This window comes from Mustelus asterias, chromosome 2 (assembly GCF_964213995.1).
Source record: "Mustelus asterias chromosome 2, sMusAst1.hap1.1, whole genome shotgun sequence".
NCBI lineage: Eukaryota > Metazoa > Chordata > Chondrichthyes > Carcharhiniformes > Triakidae > Mustelus > Mustelus asterias.
In genome coordinates, this window is record NC_135802.1 from 73,194,387 (window position 1) to 73,216,647 (window position 22,261).

At 44.3% G+C, this 22,261-nt stretch overlaps 1 protein-coding gene across 2 annotated transcripts in view; it reads left to right on the forward strand.

The window, feature by feature from the left end:
- Positions 1-4,840: 4,840 nt before the first annotated feature.
- Positions 4,841-22,261, forward strand: part of glipr2l (GLI pathogenesis-related 2, like) — a 43,751-nt gene continuing 26,330 nt past the window's right edge. For both annotated transcript variants that reach the window (XR_013500365.1, XM_078237128.1), the window contains exons 1-4: positions 4,841-5,184; positions 5,264-5,372; positions 5,681-5,784; positions 15,458-15,535. Coding sequence is in view for 1 of the 2 variants with exons in the window: in XM_078237128.1 (XP_078093254.1) it covers positions 5,172-5,184; positions 5,264-5,372; positions 5,681-5,784; positions 15,458-15,535 (304 nt within the window). In the remaining variant the exon portion in view is untranslated. The remainder of the gene's footprint in view (positions 5,185-5,263; positions 5,373-5,680; positions 5,785-15,457; positions 15,536-22,261) is intronic.

A 22,261-nucleotide genomic window follows, 5' to 3' on the forward strand; every position in this document is an offset into this window, starting at 1 on the left:
AGGCAAACTCAAAAGGGTCTTTTAAGAGACTCCTGGATGAGTACATGGGACTTAATAGGATGGAGGGTTATAGGTAGGCCTAAAAGGTAGGGATATGTTTGGCACAACTTGTGGGGCCGAAGGGCCTGTTTTGTGCTGTAGTTTTCTATGTTTCTATCTCAGCTTGAATGTACTTAATGACCCAACCTCTACAGCCCTCTGCGGTAAATAATTCTAGAGATTCATTACCCTCTGAAAGAAGAAATTCCTCCTCATCTGTCTTAAATGGGTGATCTCTTATTCTAAGATTATGCCCTCTGGTCCTCGACTCTCCCAAGGGGAAACAACCTCTCAGCATCTACTATGTCAAGCCCCCGGAGAATCCAATATGTCTCAATAAGGTCACCTCTCATTCGTATAAATTCCAATGAGTACAGGCCCAACCTACTCAACCTCTCCTCATAAGAAAATCCCTCCATACACGGGATCAACCTAGTGAACTTTCTCTGGACTGTCCCCAATACCAGTATATCTTTTCTCAGATAAGGGGACCAAGACTATTCACAGTATTCCAGGTGCAGTCTAACTAGTGCCTTATATAGTTCTAGCAAGACTTCCCTATTTGTTACTCCATTCCCTTTGAAATAAAGGCCACCATTCCATTTGCCTTCCCTATTACCTGCTGAACTTGCATGCTAGCTTTCTGTGATTGATGCATGAGGACCCCCGGTCTTTCTCCATTTAAATATTCAGCTCTTTTATTCTTCCTTCCAAAGTGTGTAACTTCACATTTTCCTACATTATATTCCATCTGCTAAGTTTTTGTCCACTCACTTAACCTGTCTACATCCCTCTGTAGACTTTGTGCCATCCTTGCCACTTGTCTTCCCATCTATTGTTGTGTCATCTGCAAACTTAGCAATAGTACATTCATTTCCCTTGTGTAAATAATTGTGGCCCCAACATGGATACCTGTGGCACTCCACTAATTACAGGTTGATATCCTGAAAATGCCCCTCTTATTCCAACTTTTTGACTTCTATCAGTTAGCCAATCTTCTACCCATGCTAATAAACTACCCCCAGTGCCATGGGTTCTTATCTTATTAAGTAACATTTTGTGCGGTACCTTATTGAATGCTTTTCGGAAATCCAAGTATCCACTGGTACTCCTTTATCTATCGTGCTCGTTACCATCTCAAAGAATTATAATAAGTTTGTCAGTCATGATTTCCCCTTTATGAAGCCATGCAGACTCTGCCTGATTATATTATGTATTTCTAAATACTCAGCTATTACATCCTTTATAATAGACTCTTAACATTTACCCAATGACAGACATTAAGGCAACTGGCCTATAGTAATCACCTGTTCTTTGTTCCCTCCATTTTTGAATAAGTATGTTTTATTGACAGTTTTCCAATCCTCTGGGATTTTTCAGAATTTAAGGATTCTTGGAAGATTACTACCAGTGCATCCGTACTACTCTGTAGGTACTTCCTTTACTATCTGACTTTTTCTCTAGTGAGTTATTATATCATTCCTCCCACCTCCCCCCCCCCACTTATGTCCTATGATTATTTGGAATGTTATTAGTGTCTTCCACTGTGAAGACTGATGCAAGGTATTTATTTAACTCCTCTACTATTTCCTGGTTCCCCATTATTTCCGCAATCTCATTCTCTCAGGGGTCCTTGTTCACTTTGGCCTCTTCCTATTATATATGCAAAGAAGCTCTTACTGTCCATTTTTATATAACTTGTTAGTTTACCCTCAAAGTTTAACTTCTCCCTCTTATTATTTTATTGGTCATCTTCCATTGGTTTTAAAACTTTCCCAATTCTCCAGCTTATCACTAATCCTTGCCACATTGTATGTTTTTTCTTTCAGTTTAATACTATCCTTAACTTCCTTGGTTAACTATGCTTGATTTATCCCTTTCCTAGAATCCTTCTCCCTCACTGGGAAATATCTTTGTTGTGAATTTCATTAACGTCTGCCATTACTGATCAACCATCAACTCTTTCCCAGTTCACTCCAGCAAACTCTGCCCTTATTCCTTTGTAATTACTCTTATTTAAGTTTCATACAGTTGTTTCTGACTCAAGTTTCTCAGTCTCGAACTGAAAGCTAAATTCTAGTACGTTATGGTCACTATTTCCTTGGGATGTTTTACTCTTAGATTGCTTATTAAATCTGCCTTGTTACACATTAACAGATCCAAAACAGCCTGATCCCTGGTTGGATGCACAACATATAGTTCTAGGAAACTACCCAGAATATACTATATGAATTCTTCCTCATGGCTACCTCTACCAATCTGATATTCCTCATTCACGTGAAGATTAAAGTCACCAATGATTAAAGTACTGCCTTTTTGAAAACCCTCATTATCTCCTGATTTATTCTCCATCCTACAGTATGCCTACTGTAAGGGGATCTATAGATTGCTCCCACCAGTGTTTTCTTCCCTTTGTTATTTCTTCCCTCCACCCAATATGGATTCTACATCTTACATTCCATGATCATTTCTTGCTATCAGGCTTATTCCATCTCGTACAAATAAAGCTACCCCACCACCCTCTCCTTCCTGCTTGTCCTTATGAAAAGTCCTGAATATTTAGTTCCCAGCTTTGATCTCCTTGTAACCACGTTTCTGCAATGGCTTTAAGATCATACCCATTAATGTCAATTTGTGCTGTTAGTTCATTTATTTTGTGCAGAATACCGTGCACAGATCATTAAAAGTAGCAGGACAGATGTCGAGAGCAGTTAATAAAGCATACAGTATTCTGGGCTTTATTAATAGGGTATGGAGTACAAGAGAAAGGAAATTATGCTGAATTTATATAAGACACTAGTTAGACCTCAGCTGGAATGTTGTGTGCAAGTTCTATAAGAAGGATGTGAACACATTGGAGGGAGTGCAGAAGAGCTTTACAAGAATGATTCCAGGGATGAGAAACTTCATTTACAAGGATAGATTTTTGAGGTTGGGATTGTTCTCCTTGGAGAGAAGAAGGCTAAGAGGAGATTTGATAGAGATGTTCAAAATCATGAAGGGGGTGCGGTGCTGGACAAAATAGATAGGGGAAACTTTTCCCACTCGTAAAAGGATCAAGAACGAGAGGGCACAGATTTAAAGTAATTTTTTGTAAAAGAAACAAATGAAATATGATTTTTTTAAACTTTCACACAATGAGTGGTTCGAGTCTGGAATGCACAGCCTGGAAGTGTGGTGGAGGCAGATTCAACTGGGGAATGTAAGAAGATTATTTGAATAGAAACAATGTGCAGGGTAAGGGAGGAGAATGGCACTAAGTCATAATGCTCATTTGCAGACAGGATGGGTGGAATGGCCTTCTTCTGCACCATAACAATCCTATGATACGTCCTTCCTCTCAATTTTTACCCCATACCCAGTTAGCCTCCACTCTCTCAACTTCTACTGATACTTTGTTGGATTCATCTTAGTAAACACTGGGTCAAAGTATTCATTAAATATTCCAGCCTTGCCCTGAACCTCTATCTTTCATCTTCTTTGTCCTGATATGACCTACACCATACATATTTGTATGTTCATCTCTGACTTCCCACTTACTATTTACCTGCTGGTAAAAGATTTCTGAGTTCTCTTTGATGTTGACTGCATTCTATTTTCATACTATCTCGTTGCTAGTCTTATTCTGCACTTCACTTCCCCTCTCAACTTATCGCATTCGACCTGGTCCTTGCTTGTAGAATTCACCTTAGTCCACTTGGCCATCTCATTTCCAGTACCAGATTTTTTTTCTTCATTCATGAGATGTGGGCATCGCTGGCTAAACCAGCATTTATTGCCCATCTCTAATTGCCCTGGAAAAGGTTTTGGTGAGCTGTCTTCTTGAACTGCTGCAGTCCATGTTATGTAGGTTCACCCACAGTGCTGTTAAGGAGGGGGTTCCAGGATTTTGACCCAGTGACAGTGAAGGAAAGGCGGTGTACTTCCAAATGAGAAGAGTGAATGGCTTGGAGGGGAACTTCCAGGTGGCGTTCCCATGTGTCAGCTGTCCTTGTCCTTCTAGGTGGTAGCAGTCGTGGGTTTGGAAGGTGCTGCCAAGGGAGCCCTGGTGAGTTCCTGCAGTGCATCTTGTAGATGGTACACACTGCTACCACTGTACTTCGGTGGTGGGGGGGAGTGAATGTGGAAGGATTAGTGTATTGTGAAAACTTGCTTATTCAATCCTGAGGGACTTGGCATGATTCATGAGCATCTAGAATCACCCTGTGCAAGGGGTTTTAGTGACCTATGTAACCTGAGGAGCAAATGATGGACAGAGCTGCACCCTGACTTAGCTGCACTCTGGGGAGTGAGGTCTGGACTGAGCGGCACTGGGGGAAGTATAACCCTGGACAGAGCTGCATCCAAGTGAGCAAAATCCAAACATAGGTGCACCCCAGGAAGGAAATCGCGGGTGGATCTGCACCCCAAACAGAGCAGGCAGAGCCCCGGGGAGAGATAGCCCTGGGCAGAGTTGCACCCTGGGGAGAGAGCCCTGAGAGGAGCTGCACCCTGGGCAGAGAGCCCTGGGAGGAGCCGCAGCGTGGGGAGAGAGCCCTGGGCAGAGCTGCACCCTGGGGAGAGAGCCCTGGAAGGTGCTGCACCCTGTGCAGAGAGCCCTGGGAGGAGCTGCAGCGTGGGGAGAGAGCCCTGGGAGGAGCTGCAGCGTGGGGAGAGAGCCCTGGGCAGAGCTGCACCCTGGGGAGAGAGCCCTGGGAGGAGCTGCAGCCTGGGGAGCGCTGCAGCCTGGGGAGAGAGCCCTGGGAGGAGCTGCACCCTGTGCAGAGAGCCCTGGGAGGAGCTGCAGCCTGGGGAGCGCTGCAGCCTGGGGAGAGAGCCCTGGGAGGAGCTGCACCCTGTGCAGAGAGCCCTGGGAGGAGCTGCTCCCTGGGGAGCTGAGCCCTGGGGGAAGCTGCAGTTTGGGAAACTGAGCCCCGGGCCGAGCTGCAGCAGGAGCTCTGCTAGCAGCCGCACCCCGGGCGGAGCTGCTGGCCGCCAGGCGGGGCTTTGGGCCGCTCTCTCTCTCTGGTCCTCAGTCCAGATAAGGTTGTTTCCTTTTCCTTAAAAGGCAGCGGCGGGAGGGTGAGGTAAGCGGAGAGTGAGAGCTCAGCGGGTTCCAGCTCACTCACTCAGCTTCTCCAGCAAGGGGCAAGATGGGGAAGTCAGGTTAGTGTGTGCACATGTATTCCCGTCATTGCCCCTTTGTTCATTCTTACATCTGTGATTTTTAAATTTACTATTTCAGCTTCTAAGGAGTTTTCCCGTGAAGTTTTAAAAACTCACAACGATTACAGGAAGAAACACGGTGCTTCTGGATTGAAACTATGCAGCAAACTTTGCAAAGACGCGCAACAGTAAGCTCCTACCCCATTGTCTGCACTGTTTGTGGAAACTCTGCTGGTATTGACATTTGTCTGCACTGTTTGTGTTTGGGATCTCTGCTTTGTTTCTGGTGTGTTCTGCTGGTATTGACAGTATTGTCTGCACTGTTTGTTTCTGGTGTGTTCTGCTAGTATTGACTCTGTTGGCTGCACAGCTTCTTGGAACTCTGCTGGTATTGACTCTACACTTTGGGAGTTCTGCTGGTATTGACTCTGTATTGTCTGCACTGTTTGTTTCTGGGAGCTCTGCTGGTATTGACAGTCTCTCTCTCTCTCTGTAGGTACGCGGAGGGTCTGGCTAGTACGCGGGTCCTCAAACACAGCCCGGAATCCAGTCGAGGACAGTGTGGGGAGAACCTTGCCTGGGCATCCTATGACCAACCTGGTTAGTGCAGTAACACAAGCAATGAAGCCTGTTGTTTTGTTTTTCAATGTCATTTTGGAGATGATTTCACACTAAGTAGATGCTGAAAACTGGGAGGTTATCCTGGTATCCAAACTTAGCCACCTTCAGCAGCCCAGTTACCTCATGTTGTTTTCCCCTGCCACTTATATTTGTAAGTGGAAAGGCACTCATTTATTGCGACATGTAATCTGAAGAATGGGCATGTGACTGGAATGATGTATTGAACAAGATGTTAAACACTGAGTACTGGAATTATACTGGGGGAAGTCAGATGGAGGTGGTGGGGGGGAGGTGCTCCGCCATTCAATCATGGCCGATAAGTTTCTCAACCCCATTCTCCCGCCTTTTACCGGTAATTTTTGATCCCCTTTCCAATCAAGAATATATTTATCTCTGTCTTAAATACACTCAATGACTTGGCCTCCACAGCCTTCGGTAGCAATGAATTTCGTAGATTCACCACTCTCTGGCTGAAGAAATTCCTCCTCATCTCGGTTCTAAAGGGTTGTCCCTTTACTCTGAGGCTGTGCCCTCGGATCCCAGTCTGTCTTAATAATGGAATCATCTTACAGTCCAACAATGACTTAGTTGAGAGAGGGACAAGACTGGCAGTTTAACATTCCAGGATTTAGATGTTTCAGGTGTGATCGACAGGGATGTAAAAGAGGTAGGGGAGTTGCATTACTGAATAGGGAGAATATCACAGCTATACTGAGGGAGGAACCTTGAAGGGTTCATCCAGCAAGGCTATATGGGTAGAGCTCAGGAATAGGAAGGGTGCCATCACTTTGGGGTTATACTACAGGCCTCCCAATAGCCAGGGGGAGATAGAGGAACACATATGTGCAAAGATCATGGAAAAATGTAAAAACAACAGGGTTATTGTGGTGGATGATATTAACTTCCCCCATATTGACTGGGGCTGCCTTAGTGCTAGGAGCTTGGGATGGGGGGCGGGATTTGTTCGGTGGGTACAGGAGTGTTTCCTCATGCAATATGCAAATAGTCCAACTAGGGAAGAGGCCATATCTGGCATTGGGGAACGAGCCCGGCCAGGTGATCAAAGTTTCAGCGGGGGAGCATTCTGGGAATAGTGGCCATAATTCCATAAGTTTTAAGTTACTTATGGATAAGGATAAGAGTAGTCCTTGGGTAAAAATACTAAATTGGGGGAAGGCTAACTACAACAATATTAGGCAGAAACTGGGGAATGTAGATTGAGGGCAGCTGTTTGAGGGTAAATCTGCTTCTGTCATGAGGGAATTTTTAAAGGCCAATTGATTAGAGTCTAGGACCAGCTTGTTCCTGTGAAAATGAAGAACAAGGATGGCAAGATTCAGGAACCTTGGATGACAAGAGAAATTCTGAGCTTAGTTGAAGAGAAAAAGGAGGCGTACAAAAGGTTTAGGAAACTAAAGACAGACGGAGCTCTCGAAGAATATAAAGAAAGCAGGAAAGAACTTAAACAAGGAGTTAGGAGGGAAATGGTAGATCTACTCAACTATGCGTGGAGCTGGAGGAAGTGGGTGAGGTGCTTAACGAATACTTTGCGTTGGTATTCACAAAGAAGAAGGACATGGTGGATGGTGAGTCTAGAGAGGGGTATGTTAATATTCTAGGGCAAGTTGATTATAAAAAAGGTGTTGTTTTGAAAAGCAATAAGGTAGGCAAGTCCCAGGCTATTGGGAGGCCTGTAGTATAACCCCAAAGTGATGGCACCCTTCCTATTCCTGAGCTCTACCCATATGGCCTTGCTGGATGAACCCTTCGAGGTTCCTCCCTCAGTATAGCTGTGATATTCTCCCTATTCAGTAATGCAACTCCCCTACCTCTTTTACATCCCTGTCGATCACACCTGAAACATCTAAATCCTGGAATGTTAAACTGCCAGTCTTGTCCCTCTCTCAACTAAGTCATTGTTGGACTGTAAGGCTTGGGGAAGATGATTCCATTATTAAGACAGACTGGGATCCGAGGGCACAGCCTCAGAGTAAAGGGACAACCCTTTAGAACCGAGATGAGGAGGAATTTCTTCAGCCAGAGGGTGGTGAATCTACGGAATTCATTGCTACAGAAGGCTGTGGAGGCCAAGTCATTGAGTGTATTTAAGACAGAGATAAATATATTCTTGATTGGAAAGGGGATCAAAAGTTACCGGTAAAAGGCGGGAGAATGGGGTTGAGAAACTTATCAGCCATGATTGAATGGCGGAGCACCTTCGATGGACTGAATGGCCTAATTCTGCTCCTATATCTTATGATCTGTAATAGCAATTACAATATCATCGCTGTATGTATTAATCTAAGCTCTTAAGTTTTAACCTGATGGGATCTATCCCAGAATACGGAGGGAGGAAGTTGCTGAGTCCTTGTACAAAATCTTTGTTTCCTCTTGAGTCATAGGAGAGATCCCAGAGCTCTGGAGAGAGAGGCAAGGGAGGAAATTGCTGAGGCTTTGTGTGAAATAGTTGTATCCTGTTGAGTCAAAGGAGTGGTCCCAAAGGATAGAACATAGAACAGTACAGCACAGCACAGTACAGGCCCTTCGGCCCTCGATGTTGTGCCGAACTTTGTCCGAAACCAAGATCAAGCTATCCCACTCCCTATCATCCTGGTGTGCTCCATGTGCCTATCCAATAACCGCTTGAAAGTTCCTAAAGTGTCCGACTCCACTATCACAGCAGGCAGTCCATTCCACACCCCAACCACTCTCTGAGTAAAGAACCTACCTCGGACATCCCTCCTATATCTCCCACCATGAACCTTTATAGTTATGCCCCCTAGTAACAGCTACATCCACCCGAGGAAATAGTCTCTGAACGTCCACTCTATCTACCCCCCTCATCATCTTATAAACCTCTAATAAGTCGCCTCTCATCCTCCTCCGCTCTAAAGAGAAAAGCCCGAGCTCCCTCAACCTTTCCTCATAAGACGTACCCACCAAACCAGGTAGCAGCTTGGTAAATCTCCTCTGCACTCTCTCCAATGCTTCCACATCCTTCTTATAGTGAGGTGACCAGAACTGCACACAATATTCCAAATGTGGTCTCACCAAGGTCCTGTACAGTTGCAGCATAACCCCACGGCTCTTAAACTCAAACCCCCTGTTAATAAAGGCTAACACACTACAGGCCTTCTTCACAGCTCTATCCACTTGAGTGGCAACCTTCAGAGATCTGTGGATATGAACCCCAAGATCTCTCTGTTCCTCCACATCCCTCAGAACCCTGCCGTTGACCCTGTAATCCGCATTCAAATTTGTCCTCCCAAAATGAATCACCTCGCACTTATCAGGGTTAAACTCCATCTGCCATTTTTCAGCCCAGCTCTGCATCCTATCAATGTCTCTTTGCAGCCTACAACAGCCCTCCACCTCATCCACTACTTCACCAATCTTGGTGTCATCAGCAAATTTACTGACCCACCCTTCAGCCCCCTCCTCCAAGTCATTGATAAAAATCACAAATAGCAGAGGACCCAGCACTAATCCCTGTGGTACACCTGTGGTAACTGGTCTCCAGTCTGAAAATTTTCCACCCACCACCACCCTCTGTCTGCTATGAGATAGCCAGTTACTTATCCAATTGGCCAAATTTCCCTCTATCCCACACCTCCTTACTTTCTTCATGAGCCGACCATGGGGAACCTTATCAAACGCCTTACTAAAATCCATGTATATGACATCAACTGCTCTACCTTCATCTACACGCTTAGTTACCTCCTCAAAGAATTCAATCACATTTCTGAGGCAAGACTTACCCTTCACGAATCCGTGTTGACTATCCCGGATTAAGCTGCATCTTTCCAAATGGTCATAAATCCTATCCCTCAGGACCTTTTCCATTAACTTACCAACCACCGAATAAGACTAACCGGCTTATAATTACCAGGGTCATTCCTATTTCCTTTCTTGAACAGAGGAACAACATTCGCCATTCTCCAGTCCTCTGGCACTATCCCTTTGGACAGTGAGGACCCAAAGATCAAAGCCAAAGGCTCTGCAATCTCATCCCTTGCCTCCCAAAGAATCCTAGGATATATCCCATCTGGCCCAGGGGACTTATCGACCCTCCGGTTTTTCAAAATTGCTAATACATCTTCCCTCAGAACATCTACCTCCTCCAGCCTATCAGTCTGTATCACTCGCTCATCTTCAAAAACATGGCCCCTCTTCTTGGTGAACACTGAAGAAAAGTATTCATTCAGCACCTCTCCTATCTCTTCTGACTCCATGCACAAGTTCCCACTATTATCCTTGACCGGCCCTAACCTCACCCTGGTCATTCTTTTATTTCTCACATAACAGTGAAAAGCCATGGGATTTTCCTTGATCCGACCTACCAAGGACTTCTCATGCCCCCTCCTAGCTCTCCTAAGTCCCTTTTTAAGCTCATTCCTTGCTACCTTGTAACCCTCAAGCAACCCAACTGAACCTTGTTTTCTCATCCTTACATACGCTTCCTTTTTCCTCTTGACAAGACATTCAACCTCTTTTGTGAACCATGGTTCCCTCACTCGGCCATTTCCTCCCTGCCTGACAGGGACATACCTATCAAGGACACACAGTATTTGTTCCTTGAACAAGCTCCACTTTTCATTTGTGCCTTTCCCTGACAGTTTCTGTTCCCATCTTATGCTCCCTAATTCTTGCCTAATCGCATCATAATTACCCCTCCCCCAATTATAAACCTTGCCCTGCCGTATGGCCCTATCCCTCTCCATTGCAATAATGAAAGACACCGAATTGTGATCACTATCTCCAAAGTGCTCTCCCACAAACAAATCTAACACTTGACCCGGTTCATTACCCAGTACCAAGTCCAATGTGGCCCCACCTCTTGTCGGCCTATCCACATATTGTGTCAGGAAACCCTCCTGCACACACTGTACAAAAACTGCCCCATCTGAACTATTCGACCTATAAAGGTTCCAATCAATATTTGGAAAGTTAAAGTCCCCATGACAACTACCCTGTGAACCCCACACCTATCCATAATCTGCTTTGCAATTTCTTCCTCCACATCTCTATTACTATTTGGGGGCCAATAGAAAACTCCTAACAACGTGACCGCTCCTTTTCTATTTCTAACTTCAGCCCATATTACCTCAGTGTGCAGATCCCCCTCGAACTGCCTTTCTGCAGCCGTTAAACTATCCTTGATTAACAATGCTACTCCTCCACCTCTTTTACCACCTTCCCTACTCTTACTGAAACATCTATACCCCGGAACTTCCAACAACCATTCCTGTCCCTGTTCTAACCATGTCTCCGTAATGGCCACAACATCGTAGTCCCAAGTACCAATTCACGCTCCAAGTTCACCTACAAATTTCCCTCCCAGGATATTGGTGCCCCTCTGGTTCAGGTGCAAACCGTCCTGTTTGTACAGGTCCCACCTTCCCCAGAATATGCACCAATTATCCATGTAACTGAAACCCTCCCTCCTACACCATCTCTGCAGCCACGTGTTTATCTGCACTCTCTCCCTGTTCCTCAACCCGCTATCACGTGGCACCGGCAATAAACCAGAGATGACCACATGGTTTGTCCTGGCTCTCAGCTTCCACCCTAGCTCCCTAAATTCCTGTTTTAAATCCCCGTCCCTTCTCTTACCTATGTCGTTGATACCGATGTGTACCACGACTTGTGACTGTTCCCCCTCCCCCTTAAGGATCCTGAAAACACGGTCCGAGACGTCACGGGCCCTGGCACCCAGGAGGCAACATACCATCCGTGTGTCTCGTTCGCTGCCACAGAACCTCCTATCTGTCCCTCTAACTATCAAGTCCCCAATAACTATTGCTCTCCTGCTCTCCCCCCTTCCCTTCTGAGCCACAGGGACGGACCCAGTGCTGGAGATCCGGTCACCGTGGCTTACCACTGGTAGGTCACCCCCTCAACAGTATCCAAAGCGGTATACTTGTTGCCGAGGGGAACGACCACAGGGGATCCCTGTACTGACTGCTTCCTCCCAGCCCCTCTCACCGTCACCCAACTATCTTCATTCTTCGGAGTAACTACATCCCTGAAGCTTCTATCTATGTACTCCTCTGCCTCCCGAGTGATCCGAAGTTCATCCAGCTCCAGTTCCCTAACGTGGTTTTTGAGGAGCTGGAGATGGGTGCACTTCCCACAGGTGAAATCAGCAGGGACACTGACGGCGTCCCTCACCTCAAACATTCTGCAGGAGGAACATTGCACTGCCTTCACTGACATCCCTGCTAACTTCCCTCACTAAGAAACGAAAGGAAAAAAAAAGCTTACCTGCTCTCACTCCAAGTTTTTTTAGGTTAGAGGAGGGGGGAGGGTGGGATACACTACACATATAGTGTATCGGGTTTCCTCCCCGTTCAAATTTATTGGGCAAAAACCTTCCCAGGCCTCTCCGTGGCCTACTTTCGGTTTCCTGTTTCCTGCTGCTCGGGGGGGAAAAAAAACTCCGAAAAATTAAGTTCAAAATCAAAGTCTCTTACCTTCCAGCTCTCCTCAAAAGAATTGCTCCCCTCTCTGCTTGCTCCGGTGGAACAATATCTTTGGAACAGGGATAGTCTGGGAAATTTTAGGCCAGTGAGTCTTGTGTCAGAGGTAGGGAAATTATTGGAGAGGATTCTTAGGGACAGGATTTACAGACATTTGGAAAAATATGGACTTATTAGCGAAGGGGAAGCATGGCTTTATGTCGGGGAGGTCGTGACTCACAAACTTGATTGAGTTTTTTTGATGAAGTGACAAAGATGATTGAGGGCAGGGTGGTGGATGTTGTCGTCTTTGACCAGGTCCTTCATGGCAGGCTGATACAGAAGGTGAAGTCTCATGAGATTCAAGGTGAGCTGGTAAGATGGATACAGAACTGGCTTGGTCATAGGAGACAGAGAGTAGTGGTAGAAGGGTGTTTTTCTGACCGAAGATCTATGACTAGTGGTGTTCCGCAGGGATTAGTGCTGGGACCCCTGTTTATAATCTATATAAATGATTTGGATGGAGGAGAATGTAGGTGGTCTGATTAGTAAGTTTGTGGACCACACAAAGATTGGAGGAGTGGCGGATAGTGAGGAGGATTGCCAGAGGATACAGCAAGATATAGATAGGCTTGAGGCATGGGTGGAGAAATTGCAGATGGTATTTAATCCGGACAAATGCAAGTGATGCATTTTGGAAGGTCTAATGCAGGAGGGAAGTATACATAAATGGCAGAACCCTTAGAAGCATTAACATACAGAGGGATCTAGGCGTACAAGTCTACAGTTCCCTGAAAGTGGCAGTACAAATGGATAAGGTGGTTAAGAAGGCACATGGCATGCTTGCCTTCATCATTCGCGGCATAGAATATAAAAAATAGCATGTTATGTTACAGCTGTATAGAACTTTAGTTAGGCCACATTTGGAATATTGTGTACAGTTCTGGTCACCACACTGCCAGAAGGATATGGAGGCTTTGGAGAGGGTACAGAAATGGTTTACCGGGATGTTACCTGGTTTGGAGGATATTGGCTATGAGGAGAGATTGGACAAAACTTGGTTTGTTTTCATTTGAACATCAGAGGCTGAGGGGCAACCTGTTAGAAATTTACAAAATTATGAGAGGCCTGGATGTAATGGAGTCTTTTTCCCAGGGTAGAAATGTCAATTTCTAGAGGACATATGTTTAAGGGGGAAAGTTTAAAGGAGATGCGAGGGGAAGTTTTTTACACAGAGGGTGTCAAGTGCTTGGAATGTGCTGCCAGAGGTGGTGGTAGAAGCAGATACAATAGCAATGTTTAAGAGGCATGTTGACAGATACATGAATAGGCAGGAAATACAGGGATATGGACCATGAAGAGGTTAAAGATCATGGTTTAGATAGGCGCCGTGTGTTGGTGCAGGCTTGGAGGGCCGAAGGGCCTGTTCCTGTGCTGTACTGTTCTTTGTTCTTGTTTAAATCCTTTCATGGCCTTGTCCCCTCCTATCTGTGTCCTCCTCCAGCCCTACAATCCTCTCCTGGTCACTTGTGCATCTCTGATTTGAATTTCTCCAGCATTGGCTGCTGCACCTTCAGTTCTGGAATTCACTCCCTAAGCTGCTGTGTCTTTTCCTCTTTCTTCTTTAAAATGTTCCTTAAAAAATAACTCTGTGACCAAGCTTTTGATCATCTGTCCTGCTATCTCCTAATGTGGCTTGGTGTCCAGTTTTTAAAAATAATGTTCCTTATGCTATTTTGTGGTGTTAATGGTGCTCTAAAATGCCAGTTATTGTTTTAGCTGTTCTGGAATAGTAGGATGTGATTTCCACTTGAAATCTTCCATATGTTGAGTTCCTGATTCCAGTCCTGCCGATTTTACTTAATGCTATATTTCTCTGCCCTTTTCACCTTCAAAAACATATCCATTTGCTTCTTGAACCCACTCTTGTTGTTGGCACACTCAAGTATCCAAATTTAAGTGATATCTGAAAGTTGGAAGGGTTGAAGTTGTCATGTTGTTATGTTGCAAAGATATTCAATTCACATGATACAGAATGTTACCAGGATTGGAAAATCGCAGCTAAGAGGAAAGATGGGATTGGCTGGGGTTGTTCTCCTTGGAACAGAGGAGGCTGAGGGGAGATTTAAAATTGTGAGAGACCTGGATAGAGTGAATGGGAAGGGCCTGTTTACAATAGCAGAGAGGTCAGTGACTAGGAGGCACAGATTTAAAGAAACTGGTAGAAAGATTAGAGGAGAGATGAGGAACATTTCTTTTTACCCAAAGGGTGGTAGGGGTCTGGAATTCGCAGCCTGCAAAAGTAGTTAAGGCAGAAACCTTCCACTCGTTTATAATGTGTCTGGAAATGCATCTTGTAGATCGTAACCTGCAGGGCTACAGAGCACAGACCAAATGTTGGAAGTGGAATTAGGCTGGGTGGCTTGTTTTTCGGCCAGTGTAGATGTGATGGGCAAGTGGCCTCCTCCTATGCTGCAAACCTTTCTGATTAATTTGCTCCATTTCATTTTTGAGTTATTTTATTTGTCATATTCCTTCCTGATTAGTTTTTTCACAACCTGATTGAAGTAACCTTTTCTATAGCAGTCTTTTTTCCCCCAGCTTTTTTTAAAAAACAATCCCAGTTACTCTCTTTGTATTTTGATCCTGACTAATTAATGTTCTCTGCCGCCTTGTCTTGCTTTGTGAGATTGGTACCACAAATGCTAAACGTGAATTGTTGAAATTTTTAATCCACTTGATAGCAATTTGCAATTCTGACAGCAACACTGAATAAATCTCTGACTGTTCCTTATAGTCAGTACTGGTAAAGCCAATCCTACATTTCCAAAATCAAAACAGAAAATTCTGTAAGTACTCTACAGGTCTGGCATCGCCTGTAGAAATAAAAGCAGAGTTAATGGCCTGAATTTTCATGGAACTGTGGACACTTCGCAGATACTTAAATGGAGGACGGACTCGGGATCTGGAAGTCCCCCTGGCATTGCCAATAGATCCAAATCCCGGGCAACTTTACTTTTTGTCGATAAAAGTTTAACCATGTACCTAGAAAAAGAAAAGTATTGTAAAACCTGGTGTCTTCTGTCCATTTGTACAAACTGGAAATGAAACTTATGTGTCAATGTTCTGCAAAAGGCCTTTCCTCGGACACAATTGAAAAGCAATAAGATATTTCTCCTTATTCCTTCCTGCAGGTAAAGAGGTGTCTGAGAGATGGTACAGTGAGATAAAGAATTACAATTTCAATTGTCCTGGCTTTTCCTCCAGTACAGGTGAGTAGAGGAGTTTATTTAGTTGTTGCTTCAGATGTGATCAATCTGCTGTGTCTGAAGTGGATCCACTCCCAGCACAAATAACATTGCAGACAATAGAAGGTTTTATTGATAATTTACAGCTGTGTAACTCCCATTTTGTGATGCTGCAGAAGGGCAGGTTGCTGTCCAGGACAGTGATTGAGAAACAACTGTGTCTATATTCTGATTCAAGCATATTGGGTACAGGAAACAAGAAGACTGAGTTCATGGCGTCCAGTATTTACAAGACCTACCTTTCCTGTCTCCTTCATGTGACCTCTCCTCCCCTTTGCTATTAGAGTTGATTTCTCAGGTAGCTTTCACCTGCAGCTTTGGCTTTGGAAACCTATAAGTTTAAAAATATTAAAGTTCACCTCTGGGACATGGATTTCAATCCAACTCTTTGGTGCGATAACAGTTTACTCTGGCTGGAAGGATTTTGGCTTTCTGAACTGAGTTGCCAATGTCAATGTTGTCATTGGAGAAGGCGGAGGATGGGTGTGATACTTTCCAACAGGAAAGAATGGCAGAGAGAGGTGGAAAAAGCTGATTTCCTAGCAGCTGGACTGAGCGATATGAGGGAGTTATCTGTGGCATAGAGAAACCGTGTGAAAGAGGGAAGATTTACTTTGTAAATACAATGTTCCTTTTTGAAAAAGGAAGATATAATGTAAGGCTTTGCTCATTGTAACATGCCTCTGGGTATTTGGGACCGTGCGTGTTTTGGAACTCTGTTCCTTCTGCATTCATTGTCCTGATAAAGTTAACAACTATGACTTGCGATAACATGCTTAAATGTGAAAGTCTAAGTTGAGTATTCTTGTCATTGGACTGAAGATTTACACTCTGACCCTTACTTAAAATCTAATTAGCAGCTTTTTATCTCTTGCTCGCTGTTTCTCCTGACGGTAGCAACTGTGATAAATTGTTATAGATTCTTAAGATGAAGTCTGGCTGTGGTGTTTATCTCCAGGGTTTAGTCAGACTGAGTAAACCTCCTTTTATAGCCTTGCATAATCTAGTGAGGCTCCAACCGCTCCAGAACTGTTGTTAGAGGTCACTATTTCAACTTGGAACAAACTTGTTTGGTCTCTCTCCCCGGATAGCAGAGTAGGCCAGGTTTGGTCACCTGACCCTTCTTTGTGTACTCTCAGTACTGTAACTAAGAATAGATTTTTGTTTGTGAAGAATTTGTATGCTGATGAATTGTGGATGTAAGTCTCAAAATATTTAAAAAATGACGAGTAAGCAATGCCTCGTGTCTCCCTCTCATTATATACCTTTGCAGTTAGTATTGTCAGTATGGCATGGAACTTCACTTCTGGGTCACTTCGTTGTTCATGGATTGTTGTCAGGAATCAAACATATTTTTGGTCTCACAGCTGCAGATAGAACAAGCATCCCTATTTCCCAGAGCTGGTTCCTGGCCTATATATCACTGACAGAATGGAATTGGTCTCTTACTGCTCATAATCAGTAAAGAGGTGTGTTTTTTTTCTTTAATAAATTAATTCAGCAGCAAGCTTTTGTGTGTTAAAATAAAGAACCATATTAAGTCTTGCATATTTACCCTGAATTAATGCAACATCATACACTCGGTCTGATGCACTTGCATGTGCGTGTGCACACAGACAAAGATACGTACCCTCAAAGATTAGATAGAGATAAATGTAGCACATCTTTACAGATTATAGTTAATTCAGTCTCTGATTTCCAATCTCTCTCATGGCAAGCCTATGGTTTTGTGAATGGTTTTGATCATTTAAAGCTGAAGTGAGGACCTTATAAAATGAAAGGTTTACAGCAGGTTGTGAGGTTTCAAGGAGGTTGCTTCTTAGGTGAACTTTGAAACTGAAACAGGTTAAATAGCTTTTCTGCTTAATGACTTGCAGATGGTTTCAGAGTCCAGCTTTCAGACTGGCTGACGATGTTTATTTTCAGGTTGTGTAACTGGTTAAAGCTCTTTGGACACTCCATGCATTGGAAAACTCTCACTTTGGTTTGTGTATCCCGGTGCTTTACCACTTTCACTGACGTTTGAAATCTTTTTGAACAGGCAAATATTTCTCCTTCCACATTCAAAGGCCGATGATACTTGGGCCCCGACAAACCTAGTGACAATTAAATCTTGATGTGAAGTTTGTTTAAATCTTCCCCTTCTAGGATCTGAACCAAGCTGGTGGCCGTTAACCTGTTCCTAGCAGGGAGGAGCCCCACAGCTGTAAACCAGGAAGCTGACAATTACTCTGAAGGGTTTTGTGGATCCATAAAGTGTTTCCAAATCCTCCCACCCATCGCCTAACACTGCCTCTGCTTCTCTGGGACAAACAAATGTCTCTCTGTCCAGGGCCATCAATTGATGGTTCCAATGGAATAGACCCACACCCGCTATGAGGCCAATTGAACTTGTTAATACCTTAATAGAAGGCCCCAACTAAACTTTGCAAACCCACGCGTGAGGGTGTCGGGAGCTTGGTCTGGCCTACATGTGACTCCAGACCCACAGCAATGTGGATGACTCTTAAATACCCTCTTTGCCTCCCAAAATGGTTTAGTAAGCCACTCAGTTCAAGGACAATTAGGGATGGGCAATAAACATTGGCCTTGCCAGTGACGCCCACATTCTATGAAATAATAAAAAAAGGAGGGCTCAGTAGTGAGACGCAATCCACAATGGAGAAGTTACTAACCAGAGGATAGAATCTACCAGAACAGGCGACGCTAACTGACCGTGACGGTAAACCAGTCCCGAAGGAGGCTGTGACTCTTCAGGGAGATCATAGCCATCTGTGCCCTCATCAGTGAGGAGCTCACATCTTGCTCCATTCATAGCCAGAACCTGCCAGTATCAGTCACTGTGGCTTGAATGGTGCTGAACATTGTGGAGTCATCAGCAAACATCCCCACTTCTGACCTTATGATGGATGGAAGGTCATTGATGAAACAGCTGAAGTTGGTTGGGCTGAGGACACTCCTGCAGTGATATTCTGGAACTGAGATGATTTACCTCCAACAACCTCAAACATCTTCCTTTGTGCCGGGTATGACTCCAACCAGCAGGTTTTTCCCTGATTCCCACTGACTCCCAATTTTGTTAGGGCTCCTTGACACCACACTTGGTCAAATGCTGCCTTGTTGTCAAGGGCAGAACTCTTACCTCACCTCCTGGATTTCAGCTCTTTTGTCCATGTTTGCACCAAGGCATGAGGTTGGGAGCTGAGTGAGCCTGGCGAAACCTAAACTGAATGCCCATGAGTAGGTTATTGCTGAGTAAGTGCCACTTGGTAGCACAGTTGATGACCCCCTTCTATCACTTTACTGATAATCAAGAGTAGACTGACGGGGCGGTAATTGGCTGGGTTGGATTTGTCCTGTTTCCTGTACGCAGGACATACCTGTGCAGTATGTTCCAGTTTGCCCTGCAGCCCCCCACACACACACTTTTGCAAAGAAATATTATTGTTTTTCCACTGAATCTATTCCATCTATTCTTAAACATGCCCCAATCTATCTCTTCTCACATGTCTCGTTCTACCTCACACATCCTAATCTAACTCTCCACTCGCATATCCCTTTCTCATTTTCCTCAAGTTCTATTCTCCCTCATATGTCCCATTCTAACTCTCCTCTCAAGTGTCCTAGCCCCCCTCTCTTCTTGCCCATCCCATTTTCCCTCTCTTTTCATATGTCCCATTCTCGTTCTTCAAACACATCCCATTTCATCTCGCAGCTTGGACAAGATGACAATCTCACCACACGACCAGAATTTTACCGCCCTGCCCACCATGGGAATCGGAGTGGCGAGGGGCGGACAATGGGAAGGTCCATTGATCTCAGGCGGGATTTTACAGTTCAGGATGCGCAAAGCTGTAAAATCCCTCCCCACGTTTCTAAGCATTATGCAGTTGCAGATTCCTGCACTGTGGAACTGGACTGTGTTGGGACAAATTCTTCTCCATTTTAATAAATAAAACTTGAGACATTAATATGCATGAGAATTAACTAAACTTAGAATTGTTACAAAACATTCACCTTCAGGCTACGTTCAGAGTAGTACACACAGTCCTACGTCTAGAAACATCACAGGAATTGTGAGCAGTGCCTTTCCAGATATGTTTATGGTACCTCATCTTGATGGTAACTAAAATTCTGACTCATTGGAGCTTTGTATCCCTCTTCAAACTTTATTGCTCACTTCTGAATTTGAACTTTAAGTACTTTGACCAGTGGAAATGGAGGCATATCCTGGTCAAAGACCTATTTATTATCTCATCTCAGCAAACTTTACTTTCTATGTTATCAGTCAGTGTGATCAAAGTAAGAGATGATATAGAGAAGATCAAATTTAACTTATCATACAGGGACAAGGCATCCTGACAAGGGATGGAGCAGTGTTGGGTCTGGTTCTGGGGAACAAAGCAGAAAGCAGGACAAGTGTTCAATGTGGCAGTGAAGAAGAACTTTAGCGATGGTGACCACAACACGGTACGGTTCAAGTTTGTTATGGACAAGGGGAAAGATGGCCTGTAAAAGACGGCTTTGGATTGGGGGAAGGCAGATTTAATTAAAATAAGGCAGCACCTGGCCAAAGTTCACTGGGAACAGCTCCTTGCGGGAAAGTCTACAATGGAGTGTGGGGCATTCAAAATGGAACTGGAGAGAGTACAGGTCCAACATGTTCCCTATAGGGGGAAATGTAGGAACAAAACATTCAGGGAACCCTGGGTGTCTTGAACAATTCAGGACTGGATAAGGAAAGAGAGTAACACTTTTAGCAAGTCCAAAGGGAGCAATTCAACTGCAGCCCCAGAGGAATATAGGAAGAGCACGAGCAAACTCAATAAAGCAATTAAAGAGCAAAAAGGGGGCATGAAAATGAACTTGCAAACAAGATTACAGAGAATCCTAATATATTCTATAAATACATTAAGGGGAAGAGGTTAACCAGGGAAAGACCAAGGGGGCAATCTGTGTGCGAAGACACAGGACATTAGAAGGGTGTTAAATGAATCTCTTATCGGTCTTCACTCAGGAAAAGGAGAACGTAGGTACAGAATTCAGGAAAAAGGGGCAGTGCAGACCTTGAACAATTTGACACAGGAAGTGAGAAGATATTGGAGACTTTGATGGTCTTAAAAGTGGACAATCCCCAGGCCTGGATGAATTGCATCCCGGGTTGCTGTGGGAGGGGAGACAGGAAATTGCAGGGGCTCGGGCAAATGTTTAATTCCTCTCTGGCTACGGGGGGAGTGTCAGAGTACTGGAGGATGGCTAATGTGGTTCCACTTTTCAAGAAGGGTGGTAGAGGTGAACCAGAAAATTACAGACTAATAAGTCTCACGTCAGCAGTAGGGAAACTATTGGAGAAAATTCTGAAGGATCTCCACTTGGAATGTTAATTAGGGATAGTCAGCATGACTTTGTTAAACAAATTTTATAAAATTGTTTGAAAAAGTGATGACGTGTGTGGATGAGGGAAGTACAGTTTTTTAAAAATATATTCATTAATGGGATGTGGGCATCGCTGGCTGGGCCAGTATTTATTGCCCATCCCTGAGGGCACTTAAGAGTCAACCACATTGCTGTGGATCTGGAGTCACATGAAGGCCAGACCAGATAAGGATGGCAGATTTCCTTCGGTAAAGGACCTTAGTGAACCAGATGGATTTATATAACAATCGACAATACTTTCATGGTCATCATTTGATTTTTAATTCCAGATTTTTATTGAATTCAAATTTCAACATCTGCCATGGTGGGATTCGAACCTGGGACCCCAGAACGGTATCCTGGGTCTCTGGATTATTAGTTCAATTACATTACCACGACACCACTGCCTCCCCTTAAGTTGATGTATGGATTTTAGCAAAGCCTTTGACAAGGTCCCAAATGGGAAACTGATTGAGATGGTTGAAGCAAATGGAATTCAGGGAAACTTGGCAAGATGTTTGAGAAACTGGCTTAGTAATAGAACACATGGCGGTGGTTGAAGTCTGTTTGTGTGACTGGAGGCTGGTATCCAGCGCTGTACCACAAGGTTCAGTGCTGAGTCCTTTATTGTGTGTTATATAAATAAATGATATAGATCAAAATGTGGGGGGAATAATAAGCAAGTTTGTAGAAGATACCAAGATTGGGGTGGTTAATAGTGAAGAAGAAGGTCCTAGGTTACAGGAAAATATGGATGAGTTGGTCTGATGAGTAGAGCAGTGGCTGGTGGTATTTAACCAAGTGCGAGGGAGTATTTAATGAATGGCAGCTCGGAAGAACAGATGGACCTTGGGCTACTTATTCACAGATCCCTGAAGACGGCAGAGCAGACTAATAGGGTAGTTAAGAAGACATGGGACATTTGCTTTTATCAGTCGTGGTATAGAGTATAAGATCAAAGAGATTATTTTGGGGCTGTACAGAATGTTGGCTAGGCCACAGCTGGAGTACTGTGTGTAGGTAGTCCTGGTTACCTCATTATAGGAAGGATGTGATTGCAGTGAAGGGGGCACAGAGAATATTCACCAGAATGTTGCCTGGGATTTGAGCTTTCAGGAAAAATTGCACAGGCTTGTTTTCCCGAGGGCAGAGAAGGCTGAGGAGGGACATGATTGAAGTATATGAGCATTTGAGGGGTATAGACAGAATGAAGAGGAAGCAGCTGTTCCCCTTGGTTAAGAAGTCAATCACGAGGGGGCAAAGTTTTGGGGTAAG